Source organism: Sceloporus undulatus, chromosome 2 (assembly GCF_019175285.1).
Source record: "Sceloporus undulatus isolate JIND9_A2432 ecotype Alabama chromosome 2, SceUnd_v1.1, whole genome shotgun sequence".
Lineage (NCBI taxonomy): Eukaryota > Metazoa > Chordata > Lepidosauria > Squamata > Phrynosomatidae > Sceloporus > Sceloporus undulatus.
Window position 1 is genome coordinate 84701098 of NC_056523.1, and position 20648 is coordinate 84721745.

Below are 20648 nucleotides of genomic sequence, written 5' to 3' on the forward strand. Positions count from 1 at the left end.
AATTCTGGGAGCTGGAGTGTGTAACTCCCAGAATTCCATATCCTTGAGCCAGGACAGTTAAAGCGGTGTCAAACCGGGTTATTTCTCCAGTGTGGATGCAGCCTTTGAATGGGGGAGGGGAAAAACACATCACACTTCCATTTCCCAGCAAGCTCTGCGGCATGGGTTTGTAACAGGTTTTGCCACGGTGACAAAAAAGCCTCAGAGGACTCCATTTCCCGGCCTGCTTTGCGCGAGGGAGCCATTTTGGTAGCCTTCCCCGCCCGTCCATAGCGCTCTCTATAGATTCTATACACAGGCTCCCCTCTCGTGGACTTCAAGCCCCATCAGGCTTTGCGGCCCTGAGCGGCCGGTTTCCGGAAGTCGAAGTTTCCTCCTCCTGTGGCTCTCGTCGTTCTGTGTGCCGTTGGCGATTAGGCGGAGGAGAAGGCAGCGTTGCTGGCGGCCAGAGGGGCCTGAAGAGGAGGAAGGGAGAGTGGGGCTCGCAGGGGACCTAGGCCGGGCCTGGGGGTCATTTCTCGCCATCGCCGCCACGATGCTCAATATGTGGAAGGTCCGGGAGCTGGTGGACAAGGCGTGAGTATCCCTGTCTCGCCCGCGGCTCTGAAAGGATAGATACAGGCATCTTTTATATAGGTCTGTTTCAGCGCATGAGGCGGTGGGTCTGTTCGTGGCTCTGGCCCCCGCCTCGATCCAGCAGACACTGTTGCTATTGTACTGTTGTCGCCGTCGTCGTCCTTGTTGTTGTTAATGTGAAATCTTCATCATTACTACTATGCAGTGGAATAGTAGTAGTAGTAGTAGTAGTGAAATTGGAGGGGACACCCATCTCTTTTCCCCTTTACAATATTATAATTACAGTGAAATAGTTGTTGTTGTTGTTGTGAAATTGGGGGGACACCCATCTCTCCCCCCTTGATAGTAGTTATCATTATAATTATAGTGAAATCTTAGTACTGTAGTAGTAGTAGTGTTGTAGTGAAATTGGGGGGACACCCATCTCTTCTCTCCCTAATCATAATAATTATTAGGGGGAGACGAGATGGTGCCCCCCCAGCCTTGCAACTCCCCCCTTCTTACCAACCCTCAGTCACCAAAGTAAAACATTCCATTACAACCTCCCCCTCTCCCTCCCCAAGGGCAGAAAGGAAGGGGATTTGGGGGGAGGTGGGTTAGGGAAGAGGTCCTCCACCAGACTTTGAAGGTTTACACACACACACAGCCTTTGCCTTGGGGAAACTTCCTGACTTTCAACCTGAGGACAGACTATTTCTCTGCTGATGCTTTTTGGCCCAACCACCCCTATATTGTGGTGTTTTATACTCTTCCTACCTGACCCTTGTCCCACACAGAATGGGTGCCTTCTGTAATACCTTGGTTTCCCCCCATCAAGTTAGGGCCCTTGGAGTCCCATGGAGTTCATGGCTGTCTAGATGAAGGCTTGCCTTTTCCTTCTGGGAGCTGCCCTCCTCTGATCTCTGTATTCCCTTCTCAGTACTTCCCTCTTTTGAACCTAACTGTTCCAGACCTTTGAAGGGATCTTGTACCCCAGTGGTTCTCAAATGGTGGGGCAGGACCCCTGATGCGAAGAGCAAGAGGGTTGCCGAAGGGGCACACCAGACTTGGAGGCCCTGATCCCCCCTCCTCCTCCCCTTCCCAGAGTTTTTAATGTGTAAAATTTACACACGCGTTGAGTTAAATATTGAAGTTACTTAAATGAAACTGTTCTCATTTGAATGGTGCCACTTCCTTATAAAATGTTAACATACAAATATACACAAATGTGCAAATGAAAATCAAGAAATGGACAAAATATTTTTATTCATATATTACGTCAAGCGGGGGGCATGCAGTGTCCGTATGTGCTGTAGATGTAAAGGGTAAGGAAATCTGAGTACCACTGGTGGAGCTCCTTTGCTACAAAAGCTTATGCTTGCCATAAAAGTATACTGATGTACCTAGGTAACGTGATTAAAAATGCGCACTACAGAAATAATACAGTTCAAAACCACTTTAACTTCCCTGGTTCAAACTAGGGAATCATGGGAATTGTAGTTTATTGTGGCACCAGACCTCTCTGACAGAGAAGATTAATTGTCTCACAAAACTTCAGTTCCCAGAATTCCCTGGCATTGAGCCTGGGCTGTTAAAGTGGTCTCAAACCGGATTATTTCTGCAGTGTGTTTTGGACCTAAGTCTATGAAAGCTTGTGCTGCAATTTCCTAAGTACTGGAGCGTGGCTTTGGTGCGGCTTCCGGATTCTTAGGATGCATGCATCATTTAAACAGCATACCTCCAAAGTGACCCGAAGCAGCCTTATTTTGGCCTGTCTGTATGGGCCCACAGTTAGACTCAAAGGTGCTACAAGATCCCTTTGCATACTGATACTCCGTCCAGACTGTGGTCCAAAACACACAGCAGAAACTATCCAGTTTGAGATAGCTTTAACTGCCCTGGCTCAGTGCTCGGGAACCCTGGTAACTGTAGTTTATTGTGGCAAATGAGCTCTCTGACAAAGGCTAAATGTCTCATAAAACTACAGTTCCCAGAATTCCCTAGCATTGAGCCAGGGCAGTTAAAGCAGTCTCAAACTGGATCGTTTCCGCAGTGTGTTTTGGACCAAGGTCTCTGAATTCTTTTCTAGAACTTGCTAGTTTCCACCTGCAGCTGTAGAACTTGTACACAACCCTTTGTGGAAGTGCATAAGTTCTTGGATCTGTTTTAATTGACTTCACACAGTCTTTGGTCTTCTCTGGGTGTGTTGGAGAGTGGTGATGTCTATTCCTGCTTGAAATGCTTGGGACACACAGAAATTCAACCCTGGCCTTATGCCTGTATATCCAGCACTGCCTATATCATTACTGTGCTGTTCTCCTGAGCCTTAGTTGGGGAGGAAAGGCAACTTAATACAGGAAGTAAAAGAACTTGATATCATCAGGTGGAGGAGGCCTAATACATGTGTGCAACAGATACAGTTTCAAGCCTGTTTAATCCTTGGGAATTCACCTTTCTGTTTCTAACACGGTGGCCTTAATGGCAGGATCTGCCAGTAAGAAATGTGGATTGGGCAACAGCACAGTCTTGCACCACCCTTCCTTCTGGGCAAGGAGTCGAAGTCTTCACATGCACTCCCTTTACCTGAAACTAAGAACCTTGCATAACACTGAGCCTGCTGCTCAGAACACGTTCCTGCTAAAGACTTGCCCTGAAAAACATTAACTTTCAGGAGTCTGTGTTCTCATCAAGTTTTGTTTTTTATTTTTACTGTCATCACCTTGCACTGTTGTAGCACGAGATTCAGCTTGAACTTTCAGCACAGTAAAGCTGATATTTAGACCTCGGAATAAGTGGGGTTTTCCCTCCCTCCTAAAAAAACTATTTATTCTTTCCTTTGCAAGCTTGACTGTTGTATTTCAAAAAAGAAATGTTTGGAAATAAGATTTTGAGTCCTTTGTTGTCAGCGTGTTGATCCCTTTAGTGATTAAAATATTCACTGTCAAGGTTTAAGAGGCAATATGGTGTTTTAGTACCTTGAAATGCCTCAGCGATGCAGTCATTGAGAGTTTCATCTACTCTGCACTGAAAACAGTTCAAACCCATTGTTGTGCTGGAGCAGGGGTAGGCAACCCTTTTGAGCTGGGGGCCGGGTTGCTGTCCCTCATACAACTGGGGGCCGAAGCCAAAAAATAAATAATTAAATAATTTTTAAAAAATTAAATAAATAAATAAACCGGGACAAATGTAGGACAAAATTTTCAAATGGAGGGCGCTTTTTAAATTAAAAAATGGAGGACATGTGAAAAAAATTGCTGATCTTTAAAAAATGTTAAGATAAATGCATGTTTCTGAGGCTTCTATAGACAATTGCCCCACCATGCCCCTCACGTGAGACGCCAAAGGCCCCGGCGGCAATCGGCGGCAGGACTGGGCTGGGGCCAGTCCCAAGGCCTTGCTGGGCCGCATCCGGCCCGCGGGCCGCAGGTTGCCTACCCCTGTGCTGGAGTATGAAATACAGAAACCAATCACCTCTTTTAGGTGTCTTTGAGGAGTAGAATGTGATCAAGCATATCTATATTCGTGGCTGCAGTGACAGTGGCATAAATATGAGTGCGCAGGGACTTGCATCTGTATGGGGTGGGGAGAGAAGCTTTTACCCCAGTGTTGTCCATTCCACAGGTGGACAGACACAGTTAAAGCATAATATTTTGCTTTCTGCTTAGTTAATGTTGGGGGAAATAATGTTAGGTTCGTTTTAATACAAATGATAATATGATGTTGTAGAGATTTGTAGTCATAGGTTCATCTATTTTGCAAATGAAGATGTGTCCAGGAGCAATGAACCCATTTGGGCTTCCCTTTTTTCAAAACACTAAGAAACTAAAATCAAAGTAATTGTCGCAGAGCCTCATAAGAAAATTGTTAGAAGACATGTAACTGAGTTTGGGGCCCGAAAACAGAATCTGTAATATACTGTAGTTTCAAATAGCTCAAATAATCTTCTGCTTTCATATAAATATTTTATGCAATAATAATATTGGACAAGTTTGCATAATGTTTATTTTAAGATTGAACTGAGTTCTAATTACATAAAGCATATACATCATTCTTGGCTTTGAAGGCTTGCTTATTTTTACATCTTTTCTGACTCTGAGACCACACAACATTTGGCGTTGTACTTGGTGTTGTGCATTACTGGATTGATAACATAAATTCATGTCAATAGTTATTGAGAGATGGTCAGTACATGCAAATGTTTCTTTCATGAGTCCCTTATTTTTTGCAAAATGAGATATTTAACTGGTTAGATGCTGCATTTAGTCAACCAATATGCAAAATGTTGAAAACAAGATTAAGGAATTTTGGGGGGGTTCAGAAGAAACACTACTAGATTAACAGCCTGGGCTGAGATAATTCAGCAAGTAGTTATATGTCCTGTATGATAATTGTTCAGACAAGCATATGTGTATTGTATAACTGAGATTGTTTTGGCTCTCTTGGATAATCAGCATTGTTTGTTATCAACTCTTGTTTACTATTCATTTGTTCACATATTTAACAAAACCTTCCTATTCTAACTGATGTGTCATCCTTGACAGTCAAATATAAATTTCTGTTGGTGCCTAGAAACCTCAATCAACAATCCTAACAATTATATTAGGATTTATATTTTAATTCATCTTAAGACCACTAAATGTGGTTTAAACCTTGAAAACAACAAAGTGGCATAACAGTATTAAACATTAGTAAGACAGAAAACATTATACATGCCAACACCCCCATAAGAAGCCTGCCAAGGTGTAATTATGTATTAAAAGCTTGCTTGAAAAGTACCGCTTTTGCCTGTTGGTGAAAAGAGAGCAGAGAAGGAGCCAGTCTAACCTCCTATAGAAGAGAGTTCCAAAGGGCAGAAGCTTCCACCAAAAAGGCTGATTCTCATGTCCTGGCCAAGCAAACCTATGATAGTGGCAGGACCGAGCAAAAGCCTTCCCCTGATTATCTTAAAGCTCTGGAGGTTTATATGGGGAGATAAGGAATTTCAGATAGTCTGGACCTAAGCTGTATAGAGCTTTATGGGTTATGACCAGCACTTTGAATTGTGCCTGGAAATAAACCAGTAGACAGTGAAGCTGTTTTAACAGAGGACTTGTATGCTCCCTATAACTGGCCTCAACATTCTGGCAGCAGCATTTTGAACCCATCCCATTGAAGTTTCCGAACAGTTTCCAAACATAGCATCACGTAGAGTCCATTACAGTAATCCAAAAAACAATAATTCATCACCAAATACCACAACCACTGGACAGGAATTGCTTTGGTATGTGAGTTTTCATATGAGGCAGTGTCTGTCTGGAGATGTAATTGCCAGTTACAACCGTCACATTTGTGTACACTTGGGGTTTCTGCTATCATTCAGTTTAACTTTAAACTTTGGCATTTGAACTGATATAACCATTGGTTTTTGCTATGAGAGTTACTCCATTGGTAGTACAAGGAATAAAACGAAACATAAAAAATCATCCTAACTATATACAATAGTCTCCCATTTTTCTGATAGGTTAAGGACCAGAGCACTGTCAAAAAGCGGAAATTGTGGAACCCATATTAACTATGTATTATAAGAATAGATATAAATATTAATACCTGTACAGTGCTCCATTATAGTCACACAACTCCACCACAAACAACTTCTGCAGTATACAGGATGCCTGCTATTCTTTTCACATGATGTATGTTTAGGGCTGCAATGTCAGCGAATCGAAAAAAAGCAGAGTGCGGTCACAGAAGAATCATTCAAAGCACCTTCTTATCATTCAGTCTGTATACTGCATTGTCATATGTGTATAACACAACACTGTACAAATATTCATATATATATTTGTGCTTATATTTGTCAAAAGAGCAGACCATGTGTTGAATATGTGGGTTCTGGTAATAATTTAATCATGTCAGAAGAGTGGATTGTCAAAATGTTATGCCCAGAAAAGTAGAGGATGCCTGTATAATCGTGCAGTAAAATTCATTGGTTGGTTGGAGCCCTAAACATACATCATGCAAAAAGTATAGCAGGTAGCACAGTACCTTTTCTTTCTCTCCCCCACCCCCAAAGTTCTACTCTACTAAAACTGCAATTGTTGAGCCCAGTTCTGCAGCCTCCATCTCATTTCACTGAGTTTAACTGAAGTTTCAGCCAAGTAAATGTGAGCTTTAAGTCAACTAAATTGGCTTTGAAATTATAATTGAAGATGACATTTTATAAGCTGAGGGTCATGAGCAGGTACAACAATCCCAAACATAGGATTTGATAGTAATAAGTAAGTGGCAAACACATGAATAAAATGATTTCTTTGTCTCCTGGATGTCTCCAACATTGCCATACAAGCTTGCCTGTCAATTGAGAAAATTATTTGAGGTCCTTCTCCAGGTGTTGCCCACCTCCATAATTGTGGGAACCTTTTCTGCAGTTCTAGCCATACTGGAGAACTATCCTCCAGCATATTTGCCTGGTACTTAAAATAGCTTATTTTTAAGCACTAGGTAAAAGCTGTGTCTGAACAAAATGATACAACAGAACTTCAGTGGGTTGAGAATGCTGCGGGTAGAATGCTGACCTGGGCCAGTTATAGGAAGCATATAACTGTTGCATCCTCACTATGGCATTATTTAATAATTTCATATTAAATTATTATAAATGTAATATTATATTATTATCTGAACCCATATACAGTATTCCAAACATAGCCCTCTCTTAAACATGGCTATCATGTCACCCCTTAACCATCTCTTATCCAGGCTAAACATATCCAGCTTTCTAAGCCACTCCTCGTAGGGCATGATTTCCAGACCTTTAAACATTGAGTCACCTTCCTCTATACACATTCCAGCTTGTTCATATCCTTGAATTGTGGTGCCCAGAACTGCACATATTATTCCAGGTGAGATCTGACCAAAGCAGAATAGTGTGGTACTATTTCTTCACTTGAGCTAGACACTATAGTCCTATTCATGCAGCCAAGAATTGCATTGGTTTTCTTAGCTGCCACATCACATTACTGAGTCATGTTCAGCCTGCAGCCCACTAAGACTCCTAGATGCTTTTCGCATGTACTGCTTTCAAAACAGCTGTCATGCATCCTATATCTGTGCGTTTCATTTTTATTATCCAAGTGTAGTATCCTACATTTATCACTACTGAAATTCATTTTGTTAGTTTTGGCCCATCTGTCTAATCTGTTAAGGTAATTTTTAAATTTGACCTCTGTAGTATTAGCGACCCTTCCTAGTTTAGTGTCATCTGAAAATTTGATAAGCATGCCTTATATTCCACCATCCAAGTCATTGATAAAGATGTTGAATATCACTGGGCCCAGGACAGAACCTTGTAGCACCCTACTAGTGACTTATTTCCACAATGAGGAGGAGGCATTGTTGAATATCTTTGGTCAGTCAACCAATTAGAAATCCACCTAACAGTTGTATTATTTAGTCCACATTTTACTAGCTTTTTTACAAGGATATCATGGGAGAATTTTTCAGAGGCCTTACTGAAATCAGGATATGCAACATCCAAAGCATTCCCTACATCTACCAAGTTTGTAACTCTGTCAAAAGAAAGAGATAAGATTAGTCTGGCATGACGTGTTTTTGAGGAACCTATCCTGACTTTAGTGATCAGGGCATTCCTTTCTAAATTTATATACTATCTGTTCAGTGATCTGCGCTAAAATCCTTCCTGTTATTGATGTCAGGCTGACTGGGTGGTAATTATTTGAGTCCTCTTTTTATCCTTTTATTTTGAAGATGGAGACAATATTTGCCCTCTTCCGGTCTACTGTGACCTCTCCTGTTCTCCAGGAATTCTAAAATCTAAAAGATTATTGACAGTAGTTCTGAAAATGCTCTACTGATAACTTTAGTAGATTGGCATGTCTCTGTTTCAGAAGATATCTCTTTAGTGCAGCTATTTCCTGTGCACTCTAATTCTGTTTGTAATGTTACGGTTTGTATTTTGTAACATGTATAATTAGTATTTCCTCCTTTTTAGTTTTGTTGAGCAAGATATGTTGCATTGCCCTTCCTCTGAAATTAAAACATAGTGCAAATAGACTAAAAAAGAATCAGTTATTAACCTTTTCATCTTTTAAAATGATATTCTCCAATGGATTTCACAAAAATAAAAAAAAAGTTTGTTCCACTTCTATTTCTAGTTGCTGCTCACTTATGTTTCACCCATCTGAATTGGTATGTTTAATACTGGCACTCAATTTCTGTAGTGAAATTAATAATCGAATGGGGTGATAGTTCAAAATTAACTTTGTGGAAGTTCTTTTAATGTTCTCCTGTTGGTTTCAATGTATAAATTATACCTAGACAGAAACATGAACAAACTGTGTTTAAATTTAAAATTTAAAAAGTAGGAGTTATTTCAGTTTGGCAAGGTGTAATTTCCTTGAAGAGCCTGGTTAGCCAAGCATTTACTCTTTAAACAGTGACAATGTTAATCTGGTGATGAATGCTGACCTATAAATGTATATTTTTAAAAGTTCACTCTTGCTGAATTAGATCAAGGAAAATTGTCTCGAGAAACTGAGCAATTTGTTGCTTACAACACAGTCAGATTATACGATAACCAGTGGCACAGCTTTCCTTAATTCTTAAAAGAATGTTGTAACCTGTTTCATTTGTGCTTCTGACAGAGAATAATGAATTACAATTTAATGTTTATGAATGTGGCCTATGATCATCTGTGAGTCTATATAAACACTAGCTGGATAACCATAGCAGAAAAAAAATTTCTATGCTTGTGAATTGGAGGAAATTCCAATTCCATGCTGGTGGATTGGAGGAAATCCTTATGATACCAGGCAGAGTACCAGAGGCCAGAAACCCCTTCTTTGAAACGTAGAAACACTACTAGAAATGGTCTTTTCAGGAGTGATGCTAAGACCCATTGTGAAAGAGGGAGATATTTTGGCAATAAGACATAGTCTGAAGAAGAAGAGCCCTCCCCCCATGATAACTGTCATCCTCTGGCCTGTGAGGGAGTGACCAGGCAGGCCCAGCTACATCAGGGCTAGCCTGAAGAAGAAGAGCCCTCCCTCCAGTCCATCTGCTTTGGTCCAGGCCTCAGAGGGAGAGAATAACCACTGGACCTCATCCCCTTTCCCACCACCATCCCCTTCTCCTTTTGTGCCATGTCTTTTAGATGGTAAGCCAGAGGGCAGGAACCGTCTAATTAAAAATAATAATTGTAAGCTGCTCTGATAGCCTTTAGGGCTGAAGGGTGGGGTATAAACACCACAAATAAATAAATAAATAGTCACACAGCACCAGAAAAACTTAACTTTATCATACTTAGTGTGAATGAACGTAAATGAAGTCACCATTAAATCAGTCTAAGAATTTCCCGCTGAAAAGTTTTCATATACAGTCCTGTCCCCAGTATCAATACATTTCCAGACTTGCCATGGGTAACGAGAATCATGAATAACGGTGAATGCTATATTTCTGCCAGAAGTTGACATAGAATCATGTTGGAAGACCTCCAGATTCCTAGAGAGGTAGTGTCTCTAGGCATCTGGACGTTCTCCAGCTTGACTCTGTGGTCATCTTCTGGTGAAAGTTAACCATAGTGTCAGCTGGAGGACGTTCAGATGCCTAGAGAGAGCTTTTTCCCCCCCTGGATGTGGGCAAGTGATTCTGCAAATACAGTTGGGCTGGTTTTCCTCTGCAGTGATGCAGATCTGATTACTAAACTATGTTAAATTTATAACTAAGTAACATTATCTTATCTATGCTGTTCCTTCATTCTTACAGCCAGGCCTTGAATTTGCTTTGCAGAACTATATTTTTTTCATGCCATCTATTTTTACCTATAGAGAAAATATTTTTAATATTTATGGAATATTTTAAGGACATTTGTTACTATATCAGCAGTCATGATAATCTAAGGCTAAGATTACAGTATAAAAGTACTGGAATGTACACACTAGACAAGTTTGTTTTTGTTGCTTTCTTCCATCGTTGTTCCTTTCTGCTTTATTCTGCCTTTGCCCAGCCACTCATACAAAAACAGAGCAGCAGACTAAAATGAAATGCCCATGATTTATAGGTCAAAGCAAAGTCAGATAGTAATTAGGCACAAGATTTTCAAGAATTTAAAATGTAGAAAGTCTTGACAGAGAGTGGGTATGGAAGAAAGGGCTCATGTATTTTCTCTCTGCATATTTAGTAGATAAACTTTCATAATGTGTGAAGTTTGACAGTAAACCAGGTACAAGCAACATTTGAACTGTGGTTTGAGAGAACCATAGTTTGCTACTGAGGTAAAAACACTGCATATACTCAACTATAAGTCGCCTTCATGTACAGCCGGCCCTTCTTAGACACAGATTTTTTATACATGGATTCACGCATCCACGGTTTGAAAATGTTTTTTAAAAAGTATAAATTTCAAATATCAAACCTTGATTTTCCATTTTTTATAAGGGACACCATTTTACTATGTCATTTTATTTAATGGGACTTGAGCATACACGGATTTTGTTATACACGGGGGATCTTGAAATGAAACTGCAGTGTATAACAAGGGTCCACTGTATAAGTCAAGGGCAAGTATTAGAGCCAAAATTATTTATTTTTTATATGACTTCCGAATAAGTCAGTGGTAAAACCTAGGGGCATGTAACAAAGCATCTAAAGCAGTGATTCCCAAAGTGGGAGGTACGCCTCTCCATCGGGAGGTGGAAGGTTCCAAGGGGGCGATGAGGGAAAAGTGGGGCAGTAGGGGGGTGATGAGAAAAAAGGGGGGGCTGCAGGGAAGCCTTCCATCAAAGTATTGGTGTGCAAGAAAGACAAGGGGAACCCATGGCTTAGGACCATGGTGAAGATGAGGATTGTATGAAATTTCTTTTCAAGGTCCACAGGAAACTGCCACACAGTCTCGCTGATCATTTTGTGTGGTGGTGTCTCCTGCCCTTTTCCTGCCCTTGTGAGTTCACTCCCTTACTGGTGTCTTTCCCTAGTACTGGCAATTGGGAAACGCTTGTGAGGCTTAGGCACAGGGTATTGCTTCTGTGGCTCAGAGTGACACCATTTTGGGACAGGCTGGAGCAAAGAGTTATAGCACATGGTGGTGGAGGAAAACTGGTGGCAGAAAGGAGTAATAATAATAATAATAAAATTTTATTTCTATTTCCCGACTCTCCCTGCGGATCGAGGCGGAATTACAACAGTCAGCAAATTTCAACAATAAAAACATATCAAATACATAGCATAAAAACATACATTACTATCAATACAGTACAGTTGGTCGACTCTCCGTAAAAAGCATATGATGGCGGATTATAAACCGCCGCTTTGCGGCAATCTGCCGCCGCCGCCGCTTGCTCCGTAAGGGAGCCGCTGCAGCCAAACCACGCGGCTCCATTACGGAGCAAAAAAGAAGCTCCAAAATGGAGCTTCTTTAAGTGGCGCCTCTATGACGTCGCGAGGCGCCAGGGGAGGACTCGTGACGTCATAGACGCCGCGACACGTGCGGACGCACAGCGTCCGATACGTAAATATGGCGGCGGCCATGTGGAACGGCCGCTGCCATATTGTACGTACAGAATACGTACTAGGGTTAGGGGGGTGCGGAAGCACCGCCCTTTCCTAACCCTAGTACGTATTCATTACGTACTAATTAGCGGTCTGTAACCCGCCAATATTAACAGAGGTGAGATATTTTACAGCAGGTTTGGTGGGTAGGCTCGCCAGAAGAGATCCATCTTCAGTGCTTTCTTAAAAGCGTCCAGGGTGATAATAAGATGGATCTCTTCTGGCAAATCATTCCACAACCTGGGGGGCCTTGACAGAAAATGGTCTGTGGCATGTGGTCACTAGCCTGGTTTTTACGTAGTCTAGTGATTTCATTCCAGGTATTCTGAGAGTACGGGGCGGATTGTGTAGGGAGAGGCATTCCCTCAAGTAACTCGGGCCCAAGCCATTTAGGGATTTAAAGGTAATAACCAACACTTTGTATTGCACCCGGAAGCTAATGAGCAGCCAGTGCAGAGATTTTAATATTGGTGTTATATGGTCAAACCTTGATGCTCCAGTGACCAATCTAGCTGCTGCATTTTGAACTAATTTCAAATTTGGGACCATGTTTAAGCTTTGTGAGCTTTGCTGAGACTTGGCTGACAGGTTTGAGTTGCGCTGCTGCTCCTGCTTTCTTTCATCAGAGGCCGAGATAAAAGGTAGCATACGAAACCATTTTTATGAGAGAGTGGACACTTGAAGCTGTGTGAGGAAGACATGAAATAATAATAATAATAATAATAATAATAATAATAATAATAATAATGTCCCTGAGGAAGGAGTATCTGTGCTTGATTATTGGAAAGAATTCTTTGTCTTGGAGTGACTCCTGTAATTAAAACTTCTCCCTTTCTGGTCCACACCAGTCTCCACTTCAGAGCATGTGGTCTCTGTAACCACCTACATTGGGGGGGGGGGGCACTAGGCTGCCTTTCTTTGAGTTAAAATCACAACCTGTTACACTTGATCCATTTTTCAAGCAGATCATGAAATTTATGCTCCCCACAGCAGTACAGTTCTCAGGGTCACCATAAGCTAGAAACAACTTGAAGGTACACAAGAAACTATTGTCACCTCTGTGTGTATGATAGAGTGTATTTGTTCAGAGATGAAGTAATAACATATTGCAGTGATGGCAAACCTTTTAGAAACTCAGTGACATCCAAAGCAGTCTATTCCAAACAGCTCTTTCATTTAAGAACGTCTTGATGTTGAGGTGGATTTTTTTTCTATTTTCATCCATTATTCTTGCTTTAGTATCTGGTGCAGCAGAAAACAAGCTTGCATTGTATTCGACATGACTTACCTTCTTGCAAACATTTATTCGGGGGGGGGGGGGGTGCCTTTCCTTTCCTTTGAGACTGAGAGAGTATGTGGCTGAGACTTGCCCAGGGTCACCCAATGGATTTTCCTGGCTGAAGCTGGTTTCGAACCTGGTCTCCAGAGTTGTAGCCCACCACTTAAACCACAACACCACACTTGCAGCACATGTCACATTACAATCTTCTGTAAATATTCATAGCTCCCTAAGTCATTCCTTCTAAGCTTGGTTAGTTTAAAAATATAGTACAACTTATACAGACTAAAAAGAGATAAAGAAAGGAAGTATAAAAAGAAAAGCAAGTGAAAGAAAGTAACAAAAAAGAAAAAGGTAACTTCCAGTCTTCCTTATGGCAATGATAAATAAATACTCAGAGTTCTCTTGTTACAAATGAAGCTGTCTCTTCCTCCAATAATCTATTCTCATTAATTATCAACACACAACATCACCAGTTCTTTCCCATTATTATTTTTTTCCAAAACTTTTAAAAAACTGTTATCAACAAATTTCAAATCAGTTACTATATTCATTTATATTTTATTGACATCAATTTCCATTCTTCCCTCCTGAATAATGTTAAATTACTTCCCTCTTCCTAGACTCTTCCATCCTCATCCATGATTGCATCGTGCTAGAAAAATAATGCAGCTGACACCACTTTAACTGCCATGGCTCAATACTATGGAATTTTGGGATTTGTAGTTTTGTGAGATTTTTAGCCTTCTTTGTCAGAGAGCTCTGGTGCCACAATAAGCTACAAATCCCACGATTACTTAGCATGGAGCCAAGGCAGTTAAAGCAGTATCAAACTGGATTATTTCTGCAATGCAGATACAGTCTACGTCTCTTTTCCAGCTGTAGAATCTCTAATATTTTCCCCTTAGCCCATCTGTGGGTCGAAACAGACTGGCTGCTCCCGCCCTGATCACCCTGGGACCACAGCGACCACATGCTGCAATCCCAAGGGTGCCTACTGCCACAGTCCCAAATAGATCATGGATAGGAGTGGAAAATATCAACTCCTTTTGGGGGCGGTTTTTGGCCACCTTAGAGGGCCCCAGTGCGGCTTCCAGCCACTCAGGAGCGTGTGTCATCTAAACATCATGCCCCTGGAACAGCTGGCATGCTTTATGAGATATTATCCACTTATTACTATTAATCCATCCTTCTATCTAGAACATTCTATAGCAATTATACATGATTTTATAAAATAAAATTCATTTAAAATCATAATATTATCCAAATTTTTATCTTTTAACTACATATTTCCCATTAATCCTTCAGTATATTTCAGATCTTGCCTGGTCTTGGAAGCTAAGCCAGATGGTTAGTTTTCTAGATTGGATGAGAGATTGCCAAAGAATACCAGGTGCTGTAGGTTATATTTCAGAGGAAAGAACTAGCAAAATCACCTCTGAATATTCCTTGCCTAAGAAAACCCTAGGAAATTCATACAATGACCAAGAGTCAACAAGTGAGTTGAAGGTGAGTGCATGAGCGCGCGCACACACACACACACACACATTATATCTTGAATGCATAGCCCATTTCCCACACATTTTCTTCATTTTATACAGTTGTCCCTCCATATTCACTAGGTTTAGGGGAACAAGACCCCCATGAATATGGAAAAACTGCAAATAGCAAAAACACTGTTTTTACCTGAGAGGACACCTTTCTAGGAATCTCAAGGTCCTCCAGTGCAACTCTGTGGTCAATGTCCAAAATACACTGACCATAGAATGGCACTGGAGTAGCTAGAAATGGTCTTTCAGTGCAAGTTTTAGTTAAAGTTGACCACAGAGTTGCACTGGAGGACCTAGACAGTCCTAGGCCCCATACAGACAGACCAAAATAAAGCTGCTTTGGGTCACTGTGGAGGTATGCTGTTTACATGATGTATGCGTCCTAAGAGTCTGGAAGCTGCGCCAAAGCTGCGCTCTAGTCCTTAGGACTGGATCATGGCTTTGGCACGGCTTCCGGATTCTTAGGACGCATGCATCATTTAAACATCATACCTCCAAAGTGACCTGAAGCAGCTTTATTTTGGCCTGTCTGTATGGGGCCCTAGAGAGAACATATTAATGAAATCCGTGAATAATCAAATCTGCAAATATCAAAGCCGCAAATATGGAAGGATGACTGTATTTAGCTTTTTGGTTTTCTCCCTGCTTGACAAACTTAAACTTTCCCCTTTGCAATTTTTTCAAGTGGTGTGTCATTTACCAAGATCAACACTATCTGAAATAAAAACATCTCTCTGAACAAAATATTATCTCCATTTCAAAATTCCTCCCCAACAACAATAAACGTATCCCTCTCCCTCCAAAGTGATCTCACTCAATTCCTCTCCATGCTTCAGCACATTTTTCCTGAGACAACATACAGTGCGCCCTTGTTTTACACGGGGGATCTGTTCCGCCCCCCCCCCCACATAAAACAAAAAGCGCATATGCTCGAGCCCCATTATAAGTAATGGGGCTTGTGCTTGCATTGGAGTGTGGTGGCGATGCACATGCGCATCATGGGCACATGCACCATTGTTTCTTCTGGTGCACAGTGCTGGAAGAAGCAACACTGCTTTCAACATATGCTATCGATAATCATCTTGCTTTCAGCATATGCTATCTATAATCATCTTGACATCATCCCATTATAGTATTTAACTTTTTTTCTCAGCTTGAAAAGTTAGTTCATACAGTACATCAACTCAGGTTGGTCTTCTGTACTCCTTCTTTGTTTACCAAAACCAGGTTAATCAGATCTTTCCGCTCCTCTTCACAAATGATTTCAATTTCATTTCTTTTCAGTCCTCTTTCTCTTCACATTTGCTTCACAGGTTGTTCAAATTCAAATCTTATTCTTTCAATTCCATAAATTCACATCTCAATTATCTAATCTCTTCCCACAACTTCTGTGAAATTTCAGGGGAAGGCTCCATCTTCATAGATTCATGAATTACAGGCTTAAAACCAAAAAAGCAAGTTCCATCTCAGTCTCAATAATTCCAGCACCACTTTATCTTCTTTAAAAGTAAATAAACCCATGGAGAAATATCCCCATTGCTCAAGAAACAATAGTAAAACAAAACAAAAAAAATCATTTTCTTTTAAAGTTGCTGATCCAATATAAAGCTTTCTTAAGATGTGTTTTATTTTCCTTTTTTCTTTTTTTAACTGAAATCTTGTAAACAGTATTTTTCTTTCTCTGATCTTGTTTACTGAAAGAAGAGTATTCACCAGTGCTTTGGTTCCACTGCCAGTTGGAAGACTTCTCTTTGTTTACAAATTAAGTCATGGAAAGTGGTGAAGAAAGTGAGGATTTCACCAATCTAGTGTCCTTTAAGGCTACAAAGCCAGGGCTTACTGTTCCTCCTAGGGCTCGAGACTGCCAGTTCAGCAGCAGTCTCCTCGCAAGTAGCACTGGGGCAATCCCTTGCTGTCTTTGCTGTCCAGAGAGAGTTCTGTTGACTAATTAAGTGTTAATTAGTTAGCTCTGCTGCTGCTTAGCTTTGGCTTGGAGTTGAAGCAGATCCGCCATGATCCTCACCTAGAAGTCAGATTTTCGCTTCCAAATTTTTTACTGTCTTGGTCACCCTTCCCTTAATGTACAAAACAGTACATCAGTACAAAACAGTAAGGCAGATTTATAATTTCCCAGGTCATGAGCAAATGTGCTGAAGCATGCTGACTGATTGCATCCACCTGGCTCCTTCCACAAATGGGAGTGATTCCTGTGAAGAGTTCACAAGGAGAAAAAGGTTTAAGATTATGTCTATTCTGGACTTCTCATTTGCTGTTCCTTTGACAAGCCAGCATTTGAAGTCATGATTTCAAACTGTGCTTCAAAATACACTGCAGAAGTAATCTGGTTTGAGTTGACTTTAATTGCCCTGACTCAGTGCTAGAGAATCCTGGGAATTGGAGTTTATTGTGGCACCAGAGCTCTCTGACAGAGAACGTTACATGTCTCACAAAACCACAGCTCCCAGAATTCCCTAGCATTAAGCCTGCACAGTTAAAGTGGTCTCAAACTGGATTGAGTTTTGGACCTTAGTGTGTTTTGGACCTTAGTTTACAATTCTTGATTTGTTTCACATGTCAGAGTTGTTACCTGCCGCATCGCACTGTTGACTCATGTTCAACTTGTGGTCTACTTGGGGACTCCCAGATCACTTTCACAGCTGCTGGACTCCCTCTTCCAAGAAGGCTACCAATTTGCACTTGGTGCAGGTGAAGTTCCCTACATGTCTAGGCAAAAATACAAACATCCCACAAGTGTTGCAAGTGACTGTAGCAGGTCCTTCAGTGTCCATACTGAGAAGTCTTAAAGAGGCACTGGCTTGGCCGGCTGTTGTGAAACAGCTATGTAAGCATCTGGAGATTCTTTTTTTAAAAAAATCAGATAACACCCTCCCTTTTATTTGGATGTGTAGAATGCACGTAAGTATTCAGTGATATATTGAATATGTGTAGTCAGATGTCACAAGTGAGAATTAAGAAAATGCTGGCTTTCTGAGGAGCTTAGTGAGCTGGTGTTTCCATTGGTATCAGGAACAGCTAAACAAACCATAAACCCAAGAATCATCTCTCTAATTTGCCTCTCAACCAAAGAGCCAAAGAAATAATCCACAGTTGGTGTTAGGGTACCTCTTTGGCTTACTGGAAGAGAAACAAGCCAGAAGGCTGGCTTCCTGTCAAGATTGCACATTACATCAATAAATTACTATTAAAAACACTCTTGTTGCAAGTACAAGCTGTTGACCATCACCACACTATGTTCAAGATGAACCAGGATTCACATACAGTGGTACCCCGGGATACGAATGCGCCGCCTTACGAAATTTCCGGGTTACGAAAAAAATCCATTGAAAAAAACTGTTCCGGGTTACGAAGGTTATTTCGGGTTACGAAAAATTTTTTGGTGCTTTTCGGCGCTTTTTCGCACGAAATCGCGGCTTTCGCTATTAGCGCCTATGGGTTTTTCGGCTTGCGAAGATTTTCGGGTTACGAAAGCGGCGGCGGAACGAATTAAATTCGTAACCCGGGGTACCACTGTACATCCCTGGATTATTGAGAGATGCAGACTCTGAGACTTATACAAATTAATAATAGGTTTAATAGATTTAAGGTGCACATAAGAATTATTTCCATTTCATGGGCCGTGTATGCTGGTTATTTTTCCTTGTTTTCCTTCCCTTATATGTTTGACCTTAGATGGCTGTTCCCTCATAGTGTACACTTGTAAACTTTGGTGATTACAGCTTTGGGGAAAGACAGTATTACTTTAGCCTTAGATCTTATGTCAGGAAGCAGATTTTACTATATCCCTACCAGTCTCAATTTCAATTCATATGTTGCAGTCAAATGTGTTTCATTTTTGCTAGTGGCTCACTTACTACAAAATTACTAAAATCCTTCAGTCTGCATTGTCACTACATACTACACTCTGTTCTGCAATCACCGCACCAGCTTGGAGGGAAGAAAAATTGCATGAACTGCTTTGAAATATATTCTTTGGGTGTCATTTTCCTTTGATATGATGGCAGGTTTGTCTCACGGAGTTGTCCATCGAGTATGAGCCATTCAGTGACTCAGTTCTGCTTCTTGGCCTAGAAACAGTACATATTAAGTTACAATGAGTGAGCTGTCAGATTACATTATTCAGCTGACAGTAAAATTACACCCTCATATTTATCTCCTGCTATTTGACCTTACTGAAAACATCCTTTTTACAGGGTCATTTAATTTAATTTTGTATTGAATATTTATTTTAGTCAGCATAAGCAATCACTCTTAAAGCAAGGCTCAGTTTGATCATGGTAGATAAAGGGACATTTAGCCCTTGTCTGTATGAGTTCACCTACCTTGTTGTTGATAATGCTAGTGGAGTAATTGTGTAGGAGTACAGGAAGTTCTTTTATACCAAGTTGGACCATTATGCCATATGTTCCTGTTTAGTTGATTCTGACTGGCAGGAATGGATGTTCAGAGTTTCAGGTAGAATTCTTTTTTCCTGCCTGGACACTTCTGGTATCATCTGGTAGTTTTCCATTCAAGTACTAAATAGGCCAAACTCTCTTTTGCTTCCCAAATTAGCTGTGAGATTTGTGTTCAGGGTTATATGGTAGAATCAGAGAGTTGGAAGAGACCTTGAAGGCCATCCAAGTGCAACCCCCTGCCATGCAGGAACTCTCAATCAAAGCACCCCTGAGAGAGGTTTAAAGTCTGTTTAAAGACCTCCAAAGCTGGAGACTCCACCACTCCCTGAGGGAGTGTGTTCCACTGTTGAACAGTCCTTGCTGTCAGGAAGTTCCTCCTAATGTTGAGATGGAATCTCTTTTCCTGTAGCTTGCATCCATTGTTCCGGGTCTTGTTCTCTGGAGCAGCAGAAAACAAGCTAGCTCCTTCCTCAATATGACATCCCTTCAAATATTTAAACAGGGCTATCATATAACCTCTTATCCTTCTCTTCTCCAGGCTAAACATCCCCATCTCCCTAAGTCATTCCTCATAGAGCATGGTTTCCAGGCCCTTCACCATTTTAGTCGCCCTCCTTTGGACATGCTCCAGTTTCTCATGGTGTGGTACCTGTTTTGGTGCTTTGAACAATTGTGCATTTACATGAAAGGAGTTGGTCCCTGTGGTTTCCAGACTGGTCCTGTTATCTCAGTTCTCAACAAGAAAATGAAATGAGCAATATTTCTGTAAAGAGATAGTGAACTCAAATTATACGTACAGATTCAATTAGTTTATCTGCCAAGTTGTTAACTATTTTTCCATTGATCTTGTATTTAGAAACAAGCGGGGTACTACCAAAGGAAATATAGAGGTTGTTGTTGTTTGTCTTCCGTTAGTTTCCAATTTAGGGTGACCCTAACATTTCTGAGTCTGAGAGTGTGTGACTTGCCCATTAGGCAGAATGTTGATTTGAAGCTTGGTCTCCAGAGTTACAGTCCAGTGCTCAAACCACTACACCATACTGGCTCCATGAATGCTGACTACATGTTGGAAACTAGTTTGTTACATGCCAGTGGTTAAGGTAACCCTTCAGAATAGCAGTAGCAGATTCTTTAAAACCACTGATAATTGAATGTGAATTTTCTGTGGCTTTACATGAAAAGTGAGCACGTACAGCTTGAATTTGTCACTAAAACAAAAGGTCTGGAAAGATAACTGGACTCTGTCTTTTGAGCACGTGTGCTTTTGCGTAAGTATTTTGGACTCCCTATAAAGTCATACCTCTAAAT

The 20648-nt window shown here is 40.9% G+C and overlaps 1 protein-coding gene across 1 annotated transcript in view; it reads left to right on the forward strand.

The window, feature by feature from the left end:
- The first annotated feature begins 332 nt into the window (after positions 1-332).
- The window catches only part of CLINT1 (clathrin interactor 1), a 93707-nt gene continuing 73391 nt past the window's right edge, over positions 333-20648 (forward strand). Inside the window, exon 1 of the mRNA XM_042447498.1 lies at positions 333-576. Coding sequence (XP_042303432.1) covers positions 536-576 — 41 coding nt within the window. The 5' untranslated portion in view covers positions 333-535. The remainder of the gene's footprint in view (positions 577-20648) is intronic.